This window comes from Xiphophorus couchianus, chromosome 4 (assembly GCF_001444195.1).
Source record: "Xiphophorus couchianus chromosome 4, X_couchianus-1.0, whole genome shotgun sequence".
NCBI lineage: Eukaryota > Metazoa > Chordata > Actinopteri > Cyprinodontiformes > Poeciliidae > Xiphophorus > Xiphophorus couchianus.
The window spans coordinates 1,373,186-1,391,179 of record NC_040231.1 but is presented as its reverse complement, the minus strand read 5'-3'; the positions used below and the strand labels follow the sequence as shown (position 1 = coordinate 1,391,179).

The window sequence follows — 17,994 nt, the reverse complement described above, 5'->3', positions numbered from 1 at the left end:
GCTGATAATGGGTCGTTGGGCCTTTCAGCAGGAAATAATCCAAAACAAATTAAATCCACCTTCCTCTGACAAGCTGAGGGCTGAGCTGAAGACAGAACCAAAACTCTGAACCATCTGAAGGTTGAACCAGCGACTGACAGCGAGGAGGAAAATACTCAAACTGGACTTTCCTAAACTTCCCAGCATCAAATGGTGCAGCTGCGATGAAAGATGAATTGATTCATCTTTATCAGAGGACTCGATAAGCATGGAGGGTTTTTTGCTCTGCTAGGACACACCTTCTCCTTCAGCGCACTCAGCTTCTGCGTCAGGTCTGCAGCTTCAGTTTTCAGTTCAGAGCACTGCTTCTCCGAACTGCTGCGTCTCTTCGTCACGTTTTCCAGCTGTAAGAACGAATCCAAACATGAACGCTGAAGGCTGAGGAGACGCCTTGGTTCCTGAGAGGAAAAGCAAAGCTTGGGTTCTTACGCTGTGCTCGGTCTGGAGGAGTTTGTCGGAGAGCTCTTTGACCTGGATCTCCTTCTGGCTCAGCGTTTCTCTAAGGCTGTCGATGAGCTCCAGCTTCTCAGACGTCTTGGCCAGCATGTTCTCCTTCTCAATCAGGGAACTTTGCAGGCTCTCCTGGGTGTCAGTCAGCCTGCACAGAAAAAAAACTAACTTTTTATGGTCATTCTGTCTTCTTGGAGTAACTATAGTAGTAATGTAAACCTGAACTATTTTTATTCAAAGTGATCAGACACCAGCCCATGCCATATGGAAAGCAGTTGTAACATTTTCTGTCTGAAACCTGAGCCGTTAGCAGCGTGTTACCCTTTGAGCTGCTCGCTGAGGCTGTTGACCAGCAGCTGATGTTTCTCGGTGTCTCTGCTGTGCTGACCGCGCACGCTGGCCAGCTGGCTCTGCAGTTTCTCCATCTCATTCTGTGGTGGCAAAGAAGATAATTAAGAAAAAGGTCAAATTACGATAAAGATCACAGGATCTTAATTTCAGCACAGCAAACAGACCTAAAGGAAAGCAGCATTTCTTAAAAGCATAAAGACGTTTGTGTTTACAAAGGAAGGCAAACTTCTCTTTAATGTTGAAATAGAAGATAAAGAGTAAAAACTCAGTTTTATTCATCCATCTGATACTTTAGTGGCACAATAAGAAACTTTACTTTAATCTACTGCAGTTTGGGAGAAACTAAGTTATTTCTAAGTATTTATCTGTGTTTTTGTACAGTTTGCATGAAGCTACTTCTGAGTCTTAGAATAAAAATTTTAACTGATTTAACAGACCAAAATATTTAGCTTTAGATAGATTTTTCTGGTCTGGACGTCCAAGTTCCTATCATATGAAGGTATATAAAGCAAAGAAGAGATTGTTAATTATGGTTTAGCAGTATGTGTTTTCAGTTCCTACATAGTTGGAGCCCAACGTGGGGAACCCGACCCAAAGTTGGTCAGAGTTAAAGAGAAAACAGATGAAGTTAAATCCAGGTTGCCACATAGGAAGCCTTAACTTTCCATCTCCTTTACAATGATCCACTGTGTTGGTTTATCATATTCAATCCCAGTAAGACACAGTGAAGTTTGGTTCTAACCTGTTCCAGGGTATGAAACCCTCATTTCTCTTTTCTTCTATTTCCTTTGTAAATGTGCTTGTAGTTTGGCTGAAGCAGGTTTTGTGGAGAACATTTCAGCTCATTTCCACCTTGTGCCACAGCACAACGTTCAGTAATGATGACGTGTCAGCTCTGCATGTCTGTGGTTAACCACGCACGCCAGCCACACCGTTAGCCACCACCGCCAGAGGCGCCCTCCAGCGCACACCAAACATGAGCGACCCAACACACCTGAGAAACCCAACATGGCTGCTCTTCTTCATCTACATCAAACGTCACCTGTGTTAGAAGGGTTTAACATGCAGTTCACTCGTCATTTCACCAACTTATTTCTCAGTGGGACGGTTATATGGTCACAGTGTAAGGTGGTCTTTAAGAAGGTGAGCGGTTGTTAGAGGTAAAGCTGCGATGCGGGGAGCAGGAGCGTACCTGTAGCGCCTCTATCCGGGCCTGCAGCTGCAGCCGGTCCTCCAGGTCCTGGCACCGCTCCTCCAGGCTCAGGATCTGCTCCTGCAGCTGGTTTCTCTCGAGCTCCAGCTCCTCCACGACGGAGCGCAACCCGTCTGCAACCGCCGGGAGACACAGTTAGAGTCGGAAATGGACTGAGAATAAACATCTTTCATGAGCAAGTGCATCACAACTAAAACTTCCTTTACTGAGATTATTTTCCAAACGGTAATGTAGAAAAGAAATGTGCAGGAAAAGAAAATTAAAATTGTAAAATAATATTTGTTTCAAGGAAAACCCTTTGAGGTGCGTCATCTAATTTTCAAGAGGGTAATATTTCATAATAAAAAAAATAACATTTAAAAATAGAAATAACGATATTTAAAAGTGATTGATATTCTAATACTTAAACTTGTTTTTATAAACATTTAATAATTAAATTTTAAAATTTAATCATTAAAATAACCAAAGTAAATTTAAAAGTAAATTTTAAATTCATTATAATTACATACCTATTTTCTAATATTTTTAATTTAATTTTTATAAACTGTAGTTTATACAGTTTATAAATTAAGATTTATAATTTTAAATCTTAATTATAATTTAGATTTAAAAATTAAATAAATCATTAAAAATTTTAAACCAAAGGAAGAAAAAAATATATTAGTTTCAGAATAAATATTTATAGTTATTTAAAACATTTTTCAAACTAACTATCTAATTTAAACATTTATTTAATCTTAAGAATTAAATAAATCACAAATAAAATGTATAGGTTAAGGGTTGTAAAACATAATAATAAATACTGTTTATTTAATAATTTCTCATGAATGAATCCACATTAACATATCTACCACTTTGATTTTAAAAGGTGAGGAATGTCAGCATCCTGGGAGGAACATGTTTTATTCAGGTGAAGAAAACGACATTTAAGTTTGTTTCTTTTAAATCACCAAAAATTACATCAGTTTTCAATCTGAAAAATCTATTAAAAATCTAGTATTGAAAGTGCATTTTCTGTAATCAACCATTTGGAGATAAAAACTGATGTAATCTTTGGTTCTGTGAGTAAAACAAACCTGGAAGCAGGTGAAGGAGAAACATTAGAAACAAAATGGGAGGAAATCGTGCAGAAACGCCAAAAAACACCAAACTTACCGCAGATGGACGACATCTTTCCACCCACATTCATAATGATCTCACTTTAACTGAGACACACTGACAAACACTAGCCAGCTCAACCAGCATGCACGTGTCTGAGAAATTAAAATCTTAGAACTCATGATATGACGAGGCAGACGACTGCGCCGACTGCCACAGCAGAGCTCTGTAAACCAAAAAAACACAAAAACCAGAGATCCCAGTGGTTTTTACCAGGCCAGACGGGGAATGAACAGCCAGGAGTCCAACATGGTGTTATGGAGAAAACAAAACTACCCAAAGGAAACTGAAGCTTCCCACAGTGCAGGTGACTGAGTGCATGCCGGCGGAAAGCTGCCTCGCGGGTCTCACACCTGTGTCGGGAGTACTGAACTCGGGCCACCAACCTCCCATGTTCTCTCCCTCCATCGGGGTCGTGCTCTCCGAGGTTCTGCCGGGGTTCTGGAAGGACGCCTGTCCGTCAAACTCAAAATCCTCCTAAACACAGAATGTTTATATTAAAAATCCACTCCACTGTGTGGCTGCAAAGCAAGCCCACACCATCAACCCTCCACCACCGTGCTCCACAGGTGATAATGAGTTTAGGCTGATCTGCTGGGTTTGGTTTCGTCCTTCATGGTCCAACACGTCCTTCATCCAGATGCAGCTTTGCCATCTTACTTCGAGAGAGGCTTTCTCCTCTTACCCTTTCTAGCAGCCATACTGGCTCAGAGTCGTGACCTTTGACCTTGACCCCGCTAACTGAGGCCTATAGCGTGAGAGATGGTGGTGGGACATCCAGTCCTGAGAAGACTGGCGGCTGTCTGAGAGGTTTTCCTTTGGGGAATAATCTTCCTCTCTGCAGAACGATGGACAGGCAATTTGGAGATGACCTTTGACCCTTCCCAGACTGTTGCTTCTCCAACATCTCTGTTGTGTTTCCAGCTGGAGCAGAATCAGTTAATCCATGCATCTGATCAGCAGCAACTTGCAGCTTTTTTCCCCATTTAAAGTTTACAGATTTAAATCTTAAAGGTCATAAAAGGAGCTGAGAAAAACAGGGAAAAACTGGGGAAAACTGGGAAAAACTGGGGAAAACTGGGGAAAACTGGGAAAACTGGGAAAAACTGGGAAAACTGGGAAAAACTGGGAAAAACTGGAAAAAACTGGGAAAAACTGGGGAAAACTGGGAAAAACTGGGAAAAACTGGGAAAAAACTGGGGAAAACTGGGGAAAACTGGGAAAAACTGGGGAAAACTGGGAAAAACTGGAAAAAACTGGGGAAAACTGGGGAAAAACTGGGAACAACTGGGAAAAACTGGGGAAAACTGGGGAAAACTGGGAAAAACTGGGAAAAACGTTGTTAAAGGTTAACAGAGCTCCATGTATGTAACATTCTGTAGCTGCTTGAGTGTGCTATAAAATAGAACTATCTGCCTGGAAAATACATAATATTGCCCCTCTAAGATAAAAAAAAAAATCCAAAATAAGTATTAATATCTCATATTATTAATTATAGTTAATAATTATTTATTTAAAAATAAGATATTTCTAATACTTTTAATTTTATTTTATTAAACATTTAATTTTAAAGATTAAATAATTATTAATAAACAAAAAAAATCAAAAGGCAAGAAATAATATATTCATTTAAAAAGAATAAACTGAGTTCGCACCAACCTGCAGGCTTCGATGGGCCGGAGCTAGCAGCTTCTTGGCCCCGGGTCGGCCCAGCCCCCGAGCTTGAGCCAGCTCCTCCTCCAACTCCTGCTGCCGGGTGGCCAGAGCTGGATCGGAGCAGCCAGGAAAGAACCAGTCATCCTCAATCAGTTTTGTGCCACAGGGGAAAGGGGAGGACGAGTTTGTGGATGGAAGTGAACATTAAAGTGGACTGGACAGAGGAGCAGAAGCGTGATGATGTTGATGGTGTTGGTGGTGAAGAATATGGAAACCACACACAGAAAAGCTTTTTCTAGGAGTGGAAACACTGAGCGAAAAGGAGAGGTGAAAGAATCAGGGATGGAGAAAAATATGGATTTCTATGTCTGCAACACTTCATGAAGAGACACACACTGCTCAAAGCCATGCACACCTAATTTGCATTGCAAAGGAAAACAGCATTCAAACATGTGGGAGACGGAGTGGCAGTGGGAGGAAGGACAGAGCCCGTCTTTATGAGTCACATTTAAAAGCCAACGCTTCATCGCTGAAAACGTGAAATCTGCGCAGATCTGAGAGGGTTCCTCAGGACGGAAGCAGGGCGGCGTCCGAACTGATCACCGCAGACGGTCCCATCCGTTTTGTGCAGACAGGCTGCTTGGTGGGTGGAGGGGGAGAAAAGGTGGAGGGCAGCTCCAAGCAGAGGGTGAAGCAGAGAGGGGACACAGTGTGTTCAGCGCTGATTAGTGTGTGCACAGCAAGCAGAGTTAGGAAGACATGGAAAGTTCCCAAAATCCGATGAGGCAAAGCGATTCAGTCCTGGGAGGGTCAGAACCGACTCCACTTCAACCCAACTCCAGTTTATCTCAGGGATTTTATGTGACTGACCAACACAAAGTAATGCAGGTTTATCAAAAGGAGAGAAAACGATGCAACGCTTCCAATTAATTCACAATAAAAATCTGAAAAGTGTGGAGTGCTTCTATGTTCAACTCTCCACGTCAATCTATTCAAGCATCACCATTGGATGCAGTTGACTCCAGCAGCTTTGCATATTTTTCCCCAAATCTTTTTTTTTTTTTTTTTGGAAGATTATTGAAGAAAAGGGAACTTCCCACAGCATGATGCTGCCACCAACATGGCCTTCTCATTCTGTGTTTTTCAGAAAGTAGCCATCAGATACACCTGAGATAGAGCTCACACTAACAGGTACATCCAGAGTTTGGATGGATGGATGGATGGATAGATGGATGGATGGATGGACCCAGTAGATCCGTTAATTTACGACGGAGCGTTAGGCCCAGAGTAAGAAGAAAATTATTACGAGAATAAAACTTTAATGATACAAGAATAACTTTGTAATTTATGAGAAGTTGTAATATTACAAGAACAAAGTCATAATACTAAAATAAAGTTGTAATATTATGTGAATAAAGTTATAATAATGTGAGAATAAGTTTGGGATCTCACTCTGTTTGGTTCTGCGTAAATCTTTCAATAATTTCTGATGGTTGCACAGATTTTCTTGAAAGTTATCAGAGTAAAGGAGCCAGAATACAATTACATGACATTTCTGATTTTTAAATGTAAAAGAGGTGGAAATCATGTATTTGTGTTACGTTTTGTGTTGGTCTGTCACACAGATTAACAATAAGATACATTAAATACAGTATCTGAAGTGTAAAAAATATCAGAGAAAGTTTTTCAAGGCATAGTCTGCATGTTAGAACAGAACACACACCCCAATGATGCAGTAAGTTTAAAACCAGTGGCCTCTTACTCTTAATTACTTTTATATCAGACAATATTTGGTCCTCAGTAACTGATAATGCATCAGTTAAACACCAATCTGCCTGTTAGTAAGGATGAGAGTGAAGGATCTCCGTCTGAAGCATTTTACTCCTCAGTTAGTGCAAATCTTCCCAAACACTGAGCTGAAGCTGAGACCAGGACACCACTGCTGCAGCGCAACCATTAGACTCCAGACCAACAGAAAAACTGGCACAGAGGACAAGAAGAGAGGGGAAAAGGTGTAAAAACAGAGGAAACTAAACGACAGACTCTGCAGCGCGGCCCGTCTCTGCACTGGCTGAAGCTCAACCCTGTAAAGCTGAGAGGAGCCGCAGGCAGTGCAGGGAGCAGGAGCTGCGCTGGAGGTGGAGGAGCCTGCATGCACAAAACTGATGGGAAACGGTTCTGAGTGGCTGCTCCCATCCCCGGAGCAGGGGGCCGGAGAGGGAGGCGGTCCGCGAGACGGGAGGCAGCGCACGCTAACTCAGATCTCCCACATGATGACGGCGAGGACAGGGGAAATAAAGAAACAGAAAGTGATGTTCAGTCAGACAACAGGGGAAAGAAACACAAAAAAACTCCACAGACTCTGGGCTCATTGAGACACGATGGCTGCAGCTGGACTGAACCTGCAGGCGTCAAACTCATCTTCATTTTGGGTCAAATTAAGGTCATGAATGTCCTTAAAGGGCCAGAACGTTTTGATAAAACCCATTATTAAACTGTTAAAATGTTAATAAATAGATGTGTCTTCATTAAGTACTTCTTAAAATTAAACCATATTTAACATCTTTTCACACTGATCAGTCCATCCAGGATTTCACGACTGTTGTTGTGATTTTTGGCAAATCACAAGTTTTGTGGTGCTAATTTAGAAATGTAATTTAGACTGAGGGACCAAGAAATACTGCCACCTACAGGTGGGAGTTAGAGTCACTTAAACCCATTTAGAGCTGCAACTACTAAATATTTAAGGAATCGATTCTATCAGTTATTCGGACGATTAATCAGATAAAGAAATTGCCACATTCTGCAGAATTTTTTACTCAATATTAAAAATACACTAAAAGAGGAAAATAAACAATTCCTTTATTAAAATAAGAAAATAAATATTATATTGTCTAAAATACAACAATAGCAAAAGGTGCTTCATATTTTCTTACATAACTTGAACCAGTTGAAGCTCAAACTGGAGGAGCTCTGGATGGAAAACATTTACAGTAAAAGGTTTTCTTTACATAAATTAAATATTAATATATGTACATATATTAAATGCCATTTCTTTGTTTAGTTTTTTTGCTATTTTTTAGAATCTGTGTATTCGAGATAATTAATTGATTACTAAATTAGACAATTATTTCTGTAATCAATTAATCACAATGAATCTTATTAACCTTTTCAGCTCTAAACACAAAGTTTTAAGGCATTTTTGGCAAAAAAAAAAAAAGATTTGCAAAAATCTCACAAGTATGTATTACCGAGATAAAAAGAATCAGCTGATTTTTTGCATAAATTTTTGCAAAAACCTGGAGGGACTGATTGACGTAGTTTGGTGTCTGTGTTTTTTTGTGTTGTATTTGTTGCTGCCTCTTGGCCAGGACTCCCTGACAAAGAGGAGTCCTTATCAGAGAGGTTTTTAGTTGATTAACTTCTCAATTAAAAGGGATTTTTATCCATTTTACCAGGATAAAAATAAAGGTCAAATAAATAAAAACATAAAAAGCTTTGGCGGGCCAGATTTAGTTAGACATGTGCTTTATAGAGGTGAATCTGGCTTTAATGAGACTAAAATAAAAACATGAGAGTTGCTGCGTTATGAAGGACGACGGAGCAGATTAGGTGTGCGTGAGGTGGGCGGATGAGCAGAAGGATCCGGTTCTGGTTCCTATCCTGCAGCTGCTGTCTCACCCTCTCGCTCCTCCTCCATGTGGCTGATCCGCAGCGCCATGGCCGCCCTCTCCTCCCGTTCCTCCCGGACGCGGCCCCGGGCGCTCGCCGCCTCTGCCACCATCTCCTGCCACTCCAGCACCTTGCTCTGGGTGTCGTCGGTGCTGCCGGACTCGCTGGCCTGCAGACAGAGGGTAGACCCGGTGAGGAGCAGGTCGGGACGCGGCAGGTGAAGGCGGGGGGAAGCGGTGCTGACCTGGGAGGCCGCCCTCTTGGTGAACTGCTCCAGCTCGGCCTGCAGCGTCCTCTGCTGCTCCTCATACACCACCAGCTTCGCCTCCAGCATTTCTGACGGGAAACGGCCAGACGTTCACGGCCGCGGCCTCCAGTCGGAGGAAAATCACCGGGTTCGGTTTCCTTACCGCTCTTCGCTTTCAGCTCCTCGTACTGATCCACCTTCCACTGGTTTTCCTCCCTCTCCTCCTCCAGAGCCGTGATCCGACCCCGGAGCGCCGTCAGGTCCGGAGGAGCAGCGCCAGCCTTACAGGAAGCAGAAACAGACGTTTTACTTCCACCCGCTCCGTTTTACAGGGTTCACATATTTATCCACAGAAACATTTGATCAAGTTTCAAGTAGTTTAAAGGCAAGTTTGCAGCTTTTCCTTCTCCAAACTTTGGAAATGAAAACAAATCAAATGAAATCTTCAATTCACTATTATATAGTTTATTAGTATTAATAATGTCTTGTGATAGTAACATACATTCTACACCAGGGACAAGATAAACTAACTGAAATGTAACAATATTTTCTGTCCTGAAATGTCTCACACACCTGCCTGGTCTGACAACAGTTAATGAGAAAAATGTGCCTGTGTCTTTTATTAGGCATTTGAAATATCTGGTTTCAACTGTAAATAATATTTCCCAACTTTAGGCTTTAATCATTTTTGGATTGCACTTTATTGCTCAGCTGAACAGAAATTAAAACACTTTCCAAACCTTGACATCGCCTCATTGAAATGAGTTTCACTGCAGCTGCTGCAGACGAAGCGTTTGGATCTGGACGCTAAAACTCACCTGGCTTTTCTTCAGCTCCTCTTCCAGCTGTCGGATCCGAGACTTGGACCAAGCTTTCATTTTCAGGAACTTGGCCTCTGACCTGCTGGCCTCTACCGTTTTTTGCTTTGCTTCAGCTGAAAGGAAACAGAAAACTAATTAAATTATCAGAAACCATAAAACCAACCAGAAATGTTCCACATGTCACCAGTAAAATTAACTCCAACCTTCCAGCTCTGCCATCCTCTGGACGGAGGCCGGATCCGTCGGCAGGTTCCCGGTTCCTGAGGCCTCCTGGCAGACAGGTGGCGCCACTGCAGGCGAGGCTGTGCGGCGCTCCTCCAGCTGCCCCAGCAGCTCCGTCTGCAGTCGCTCCATCTGGTCCTGATGCTGCGCGCTCAGCCGCTGCAGCTCCACCTGGTGCTTCTCCATCAGGTCCCGCAGCTGCGCTCGCATCACGTGCTTCTCCGCCTCCATCTTGGACTCCAGGCTCTCCCGCTCCACCTGCAGCCGCTGGAGTCGCTCCTTCAGCTCCTGTCGGGTCAGACAGAACCGACACAACGTGACAACAGGAGCCAAAGTATTCAGACCGCGGGAACCTTTCTACATTTATTCACTTTGTAACAAGAAACCAAAGATTTATTTTATCAGGATTTGATGAGCAAGAAGTAGAAAAAAGTATAAAAAGATTCTGAAAATGATTTTTAAAATAAAAATTACTAATGAAAAAAAGGTTAATTAAATATTTTTTAATTAAAATAAAATTAAAATTTCAAAATTAAATGAATATATATACAAGTAAAATAAAAATAAATACGCTAAAATTAAAAAATGCATAAAATAAAAACATGTAAAATATATAAAAATATTAAAAATAAAGATGAAATAAAAGTATATATATATTAAATAAATAAATAAAATTGTGAAAAGCATTCAGACCTTCTCAGTGAACACTTTGAGCTCCTGTCCCTACAGGTGCAGCTGCTGGTCTGTTGGGCTTTGAAAATTTTTCTCAATCTTCTTTTAAATGTCTCTAAACAGTTGTCAAGTCTTGCCACAGATTTATTTTGTACTTTGACTAGGCCATTCTAACACATGGATCTGCTTGGATCTAAGCCGTCCCATATCATCTCCAGCTGTGTGTTCAGGGTGGATGATGGAGGGGGAACCATCAGCTCTGACCAGCCTTCCTGTCCCCACAGCATCATGCTGCCACCACCGTGTGTTCAGGATGAGTCCAGTTATCAGTCTATATCAATCTGTCTGGAGCGACATCGTGTGTTTGCACTGGACTGAGGGATTAATAAACATTCATGATGCATTAGTCTGATTTTCATTTGTAAGGAGTGTCGAAACTTTTGAGGTCGACACATTAAAAAAAGACAAAAATGGGACGATAACGATGATGAAGCAGGTACATTACAGATTCTTACATTTATGAAAGTGTAAGAAGAAATTTACGGGGTACACATTTATTGATGCCATTTCCCTTAAGGTAACCAGAGGGTCACAAACTCGATTTTTCCTGTTAATTGGTTTGGTTTGACGGTAGAGAAAGGACCTGCTGACCTTGATCTGCTGGTCCCTGCCATCCACCTCTCCCTGCAGCACGTCAATGACCTGCGTCTTCCCGTTCAGAACCTCTTCCTTCTCATGCAGCTTCTGCTTCAGAGCCTTCAGCAGCTGGGGGGAAACAGGAAGTTAGAAGGCGTTTCTAAGCGTTTCATTGGACGGTGAGCGGCGGTGCGGTACCTGCTCCAGGTCGGCGCTGGCGTCTGATTTGGCCACCAGCCTGAACAGCTCCTGTTCGTGCATCTGGTTGATCTCTGTCAGCTGATTATCTTTCTGAATGATGATGTCTTTAAACGTCTGGATCTGAAAACAAGATGGCGGCGTTATTTCTGCCTCTGCTGCTTCAGTTTGAGCTGCCGTGTGGAAACCTACGTTCTGCTTGAACGTGCTCTCCTTCTGGCTGTACTGCTCCTTCTCTGAAGCCAGCAGCTCCTTCAGGCTGTCCGTCTGCTCCAGTAGCAGACTGTAACGCTCCTCTGACTCCTCTACCTTCTTGGTCAGGCTCTGCACCAGCAGCTGCAGCTCCTGCATCTCTCCGCCGACCTCCAGCACCTGAGAAGAAGACAGGAGTTAAAACATGTGGATGCTTCCTCCATCAGAGAAGCAGGGGTTGGATGTTAGAAGAGCTTCACCTTCTGCTGAGGAGCAGCAGCTACAGGGTGATCTCCGGCCAGTCCCGTCTGCAGGTGGACGATGTACGCCTCCTTTTCTGCCAGCCTCCTGTCCCTCTCTGTCAGCATGGCGTCCATCTCCTCTCCTCGCTGCTGCTGAACCTCCAGCTCCTTCCTCTGGAATCATTCAGGAACAATTAACATCTACCAAGACGTCTCCCAAACAGAAATAACTGAGTTCATTTGCACAGTGAATATTATCCACCTTGTTCTCCAGTTCTCCCTCTTTCAGAGAAAGCTGCTGCTCCAGTTCCTCCACCTTCTTCTTCAGCAGGACGATCTTCCCCCGACTGGCCTGCTCTCCTCCTCCCTCTGAAGAACCCTGAGGGGCAAACAGCTCATTCAGCCGCCATCATCATCATCATCATCATCATGTAAATAAAACTGGAAAATTAAACCAAAGAAGAAGTAAAAAAAGAAACAACTGGAGATTAAATATGATTCAGTAAAACAAAACTGAAAAAATTAAATATCCTACCATACAAAAACAAAATAAGATCACTCAATAAAAACTAAAAATAAAATAAAATTTAACGAAAATGAAAAAAAATGTAATTTATTAGAAGCAAAGCAAAGTAAAATACAACATAAATATATTAGAATATGTAGCAGAAAAACATCTATAACATATTTTAAAGTAAAACAAGAAACTAAATAATAAAATCTAAAAAAATAATAATAATATAATGAAAATAGCAAAGAAAGTAACTTATATCTGTAGAGTTCATTTGTTAGTGGAGATCCTGTCTTTCCTCAGACCTTCTTGCTGTGAGTCGGCGTTCCGGATTCTCCCTGCCGTTTCTTCAGCTCCTCCAGCTGTGATGTCAGAGACGTCACCTTGGCCTTGTTCTGGAGGCGGAGCTTAGACAGCTTGGCCTCACACGCCTCCTTCTCCCCCTGCGGCACAAAGCCCACAAATCACCTTCGGTTTAGTCAGAGCAACTGAAGCTGCATTAATTATGGAGGATAATCAATACTGATTAATATGGTTCTGTTCATTTCTGCCTTTGTTTTGGCGTTCAGGTCAAACATTCACTGATTTCTTGTCTCACATCCCGTCTCTCAGTGAATGCTGGACTTTGGCTCCAGGGGTTAAAGGTTAACCAGATCCAGCTCCAGGTTGTAGGCGGAGCCATTCAGAGTGGGCGGAGCCTGGCAGTGAGCCACCCTCACCTTGAGCTGGTCGTCTTTGGAGCGAAGCGTTGCGTCTTTTTCCCGGATCAGCTCCTTCAGTTGGGAGACGAGCTGCTCCGTCTGGATCAGCCGCTCCGCCATTTCCTCCACAGGAAGTTCTGCAGCGCCAACAGGACCTGCAGCGGCTGCAGCGCCGCGAGGGGAGCCGGCGCCCTGAGGAGGAACGATGAAAACCACAGATCAATCTGTTTCTGGATAAAACTTTATGTAGCCAAAGCATATTACTAAGAACTTATTGATTCTTTTTATAATTTATAATAGAAATGCAGTGAAAATAATCAGAATAACTGACAGGTTTCTAATTAAACAGCTCCTTCAGTTTTCACTTCAGATTTCCAGACATAAACTTTAATTTTTCATCCTTTTCAAACAACTTTACAAATATAAATACTGAAGTTTCCTGAGGATTTATGGCAGATGTTGAGAGAGTGAGAGACATGCAGCAAACTTTCTACTTTACATTGAAGCACAGAAATAAACTAACTGGTTAAATACAAAAAGTTTACAATTATTTCTAAATGCTACTCTGAATAAAGCAAATACAGCATTTCAATATGCCTTTTCTCATCTTAGATAACACTGAACAATATTATGAATGACTGCCTTCATACTGAAAACAGTTCAGTGGGATTCAAACAGGAAGTTGTAGCTCAGTGAAACGCACCAAGGTCAGCAGTTTGACTGATTCCTGTTAATCTGGACATGAAGCTCAACATTAACACAGATAAACCTGCAGTTATAAAGTCAGAAATACCTGGAGCTTCAAAAGTTATCACTGCTGGTGAAAGCTGGTTGTAAAAATGCAGCAGATTAAAAGTATGGGATCATTTTATTGCTCCATAACTGGAGAGCTACCATCCTGCAGCGATGCATCACTGCTCCGAGTCTGAGCTGAAAGACTGGAGCTGAGGAGGGAATTCACCATCTGGAGCAGAACTGCATCTAAAATCTGCAGACAGCTGAACCAAACCTCTAACTGAATGATATTTTATTTCAAAAATGTTTCTTTTTGCTCTTTTAGATCATTTACGGTAGTTTATTTTTAAATTATGCAAATTCAGGACTTACAGAGGAGCCGGGCTCTCCCTCTTCCCCAGAAAACCATTTCAGCATGGTTGATTATTGCCCTGGAATACACAGAGACACACACACACATACACACACACAGAGACACAGGAAGTCAGCTTTCTCTTTCACATTCCAACAAAAGGCTGCTGTTCAGGTATTTCTAGGAGAAACACGGACCAGTCAAATCAGATTAATGTCCCGCAGCTCAAATAAAGAAACATTCAATGTTTTTCTACCCAGTTTAAATTATCTTTGTTGGTTTGAGTCCTTCATAAATCCTCAGCAGCGGCGTAGTTTAGTAATCTGTTCACACATGAAACACATGATTTTCTAAACTCAACTCATTTGGTCTATAATAACTCAAACCAACAGCATGCTCTATATAATACATTAATAAAGGTCAGGGATGGACACTTAAATGGAGATTATCTTGTAATTGGTCCATTTTATGTTGTGTTTAAAACATTTCATTTCTTTTTGTTTTATGTGTTTTTGTTATTACAATTTGTAATCAGAATCAGATAAACTTGATAAAAATCTAAAAGAAAATCAGAAATCAGGGAGAAAATTCAGATTGGTGCATCACTAGTTATTATTTCCTCTGGGTTATCTGGATGTGTTAGAGATAGAGTTATGAAGGAATTAATCTGATTCTGATGTTATTTCTGTCATTAATCCTCCTGACTGAAACATGCTACTGATGCTGATTATTATGAATTTTGAGAAAATTAACAAAGAGCCTGTCAAATTATTATTTTTTCCAACACCAAACATGTGGTTCACATGGGACCAGTGCAGGGTCATGAATCCATTTAACAATTATTTTCCATCTGTGGTTCTGGAGGAACAGTTTGATCATTAACTTCCTTCTCTGATGCAGTTTCCAGTTTTCCATTTACTTCCCTAAGAGGCCTAAAGCTTCCCGCCACTCATCACGTTCATGAAGGTCTAAACTTTATCCTAAAGAACCTAGAATTTATTTTTAAACTTTAGAACCAACAACCAGCCGGTCGTTTCTCTTTGCAGTTGAACCAACAGTGGTGGCAGCATCATGCACAGTGTCTGGTTCAAACTTGTGCAAGAAATTTAATCCATGTCAAATATTATAGTTATATTTGCATCATGGAGTCCATATAACTTTGTTTCTGTGACAGGATCCAAACGGTTCTCTGGATGGAGCCTGAAACACCAGAGCCAGCTAACAAAGACTCTCATGTTTAAATATTCATCATCACCATGTGAGGGAATCAGATGACCTCTGACCTCAACAGAAACGCTCTGAGGTCAGAGGTCATGTGATCGCTGGGACAGGAGCCAAGCCTTTCACCGCTGGACAGAAGAAAAACTCCTGCAGGATGTTTAACCAGCTGCTGGGAGAATGACAAAAATCTCAGGTATGAAACAAAATATATCCAATATACCTGCTGTCTGGCTTTTAAACATAAGGAAAAACTTTATTTAGATTAAAAATATCTAGTTTATTTTACAAGTCCCTGTGAAAATATTCTATTCTTTCGTTTGGCCAAGCAGATAAAAAGCAGCTAAATTATTTGCTATATGATCAAAAACAAACGGTCCTTTGCTGGGACTCATTTGAATTGGTTCTGACTGGTTCTGTTGAAGAATAATTCAATAAAAACGTTGCTGTTTGCAGCCCAGACCAGCAACATGTCAGCGTCTGGTTCTGGCAGGGAAGTTTTCTGCTCCTCTGCAGGGTGGAAATAATGATCATCTAGTGACTGAAGGAAGCACAGAAAAACAGAAAACAGGAAGATACCGCAGCTGAAATCATCAAGCCAAGATTTTCTAAAAACTAGTTTCAATAATCAAAGAAAAAATCTAAATAATTTAAAAAGCAGTGCTTAAATGATTTTATGGCTAAATGATTGAAATGCAAGTTCTGTCTATGAGTATAATATGAAAATATAAAAATATATATGAATATTTAATTCCTGACCAATTGATATGTCCCAGAAACCAGCGTAGCACAAAATAAAACAATTATATTAACAATGTTAGTTCTAATATGGGACTTTAAATAAGTGTAAAAGCAGCCAGTAAATAGAAAAACACAATCAGAAAATGTGAAAAAATACTGATCAACACCTTTTTAAAAAATAAAAAGCACAGCTGCTGAGAAATTAAATAAAAATAAATAAACAGGACATTGAATATCTGTTACAGCTGATGGTAATGTGTAATATCTGAACATTAACGTTCCTCCTAAGGCTCTTTTCTCTTTTTAACCAGTTTATGTAGGATATAAACTGTCTGGTGAATCTTTCCAACTATTCCACCGATTTATAGAAACACAACATTCCTATTGAGGCAGAAACAAGCCAGCCTGTCAGGACCCGAGGCCTGTTCAACACATGATCTGCCTCATTCATTGAGCCTGTTGGTTGTCCAGCCAGAGTCAGAGTGCAGATAAAAATCCGGTCAGACTGGTTCCGTCACGCAAAACCACAGCAGCTTACAAACTGGTGCAGCTCTGACACATTAAACTGGGCTAATCTCCGAGTTTATGAGGAGCAACAGTTACAACCAGCCCAAATCCAGCAGAGCAGGAGCCAATTAAAAACATTCCTGATCAGATTATCAACTGCTGTTATTTTATTACTTCCAAATCCATATATTACATTTCATGAACACAATACAGACGCCGTAGATACACCTTAAGGCTTCAGCAACAGGCACAGACATGTCAGCAGATTAAAACGCTGCTTTAAACCAGGCTAAGGCCACACACCGTCCAGTAGCTTGGAGCTAACTTCTTAGCTAACCATTTAAACGCCTCTCGGCTCCCCGGCGGGTCATAAAACACGCAGGTTGTTCCGTTTGAAAGCTTACCGGGCTCACAAGTTCATGAAGAACCCACCCGAGTCAACACCTGGTCCAGAAGAGTCCGGCAAAGTTACATTTTATTACATTTAGAGTACAGATCTTCAACGGGACAGAGGTCTTGGACACATTTGTCAACAGACTGAGAAACGTCTGCGCATGCGCAATTCGAACAGGAAGAAAAAACCTTTTCACGCTTTTTCCATCAGCAGCTACAAAAAGAGATTTTTCCAATAAATTACATTCGCATGGATCTAAAATGTATATCACAGGAATACAGGTATGGAATATAGTCTTCTGTTCTGTTGTCATTTGTTTTTCCTACTAATTTATTTTTTGTTCTTATCGTAAAATATGAATCAAAGAAGGAATATTTACCAGGAGAACTACATGAATATCATTTCCGGTTTTGCTTCCAACCCAAGAAGATTCAAAAAAAGATTTTGAAATTGCTTCCTTTTCATATGAGTACGCAATGAGAAAGTGGATTACTATTATTTTATTAACTATTTAAAACATGCCTCCTTGTTTTTTGACTTTTAAAAATTCAAACGTAAGTAGATTTGTTCACATTTTATTGTACAAAAAACAAAATGAATCAGCGATTCCTCTTGGATCTTTAAAGGCGAGGGAGAAAAAAAATAGATATCAAATGAATTCATAATGTATTTTCCTTCCTCAGCCTCCAGTCCTGCACCTTGGTGAGTCTGGTTGCCTTGCAGTGTCAGAGGCAGTTTTGATTTATAAAACTGGGGGAAATGAGATGGTCACCCGGTTCTGCTGAGAGATGTTTGGGTCGGTGATATGATCCTTACCCATTATGATTGATGGAAAGGATGGTTTGAACTTCCTCCTTCTCCCTCTGCTCTCTGGTCTCCGTCCCTCCCTTGTCATTTGGGGTCATAGTTCAGGTATTATCTGAACATTTGAATCAGCAGCTCCCAGTTATAAAGACAATACATTGTTTGCTTATAATACAATAACTCTTCTTGCAGATCATCTTTTGAAAATGGTTATCTAATTCCTCAGACTCATTTACTTGTAGTTACCAACAGATTCCTGTTG

General features: G+C 41.1%; 1 protein-coding gene across 6 annotated transcripts in view; it reads right to left on the bottom strand.

The window, feature by feature from the left end:
- The window catches only part of LOC114143661 (golgin subfamily B member 1), a 32,698-nt gene extending 15,611 nt beyond the window's left edge, over positions 1-17,087 (bottom strand). For 3 of the 6 annotated variants that reach the window (XM_028015914.1, XM_028015917.1, XM_028015916.1), the window contains exons 1-20: positions 16,939-17,087; positions 14,089-14,147; positions 13,000-13,173; positions 12,586-12,723; positions 12,032-12,148; positions 11,788-11,943; positions 11,528-11,707; positions 11,336-11,458; positions 11,153-11,266; positions 9,811-10,117; positions 9,605-9,720; positions 8,950-9,067; positions 8,784-8,875; positions 8,548-8,708; positions 4,871-5,021; positions 3,565-3,688; positions 2,033-2,166; positions 811-920; positions 469-637; positions 279-383 (exon numbers count right to left, since the gene is read on the bottom strand). In XM_028015914.1, coding sequence (XP_027871715.1) covers positions 279-383; positions 469-637; positions 811-920; positions 2,033-2,166; positions 3,565-3,688; positions 4,871-5,021; positions 8,548-8,708; positions 8,784-8,875; positions 8,950-9,067; positions 9,605-9,720; positions 9,811-10,117; positions 11,153-11,266; positions 11,336-11,458; positions 11,528-11,707; positions 11,788-11,943; positions 12,032-12,148; positions 12,586-12,723; positions 13,000-13,173; positions 14,089-14,133 — 2,634 coding nt within the window. In that variant the 5' untranslated portion in view covers positions 14,134-14,147; positions 16,939-17,087. The remainder of the gene's footprint in view (positions 1-278; positions 384-468; positions 638-810; positions 921-2,032; positions 2,167-3,564; positions 3,689-4,870; positions 5,022-8,547; positions 8,709-8,783; positions 8,876-8,949; positions 9,068-9,604; positions 9,721-9,810; positions 10,118-11,152; positions 11,267-11,335; positions 11,459-11,527; positions 11,708-11,787; positions 11,944-12,031; positions 12,149-12,585; positions 12,724-12,999; positions 13,174-14,088; positions 14,148-16,938) is intronic. The other 3 variants (XM_028015918.1, XM_028015919.1, XM_028015915.1) reach the window with 3 other exon arrangements.
- Between the last annotated feature and the right edge of the window lie 907 nt (positions 17,088-17,994).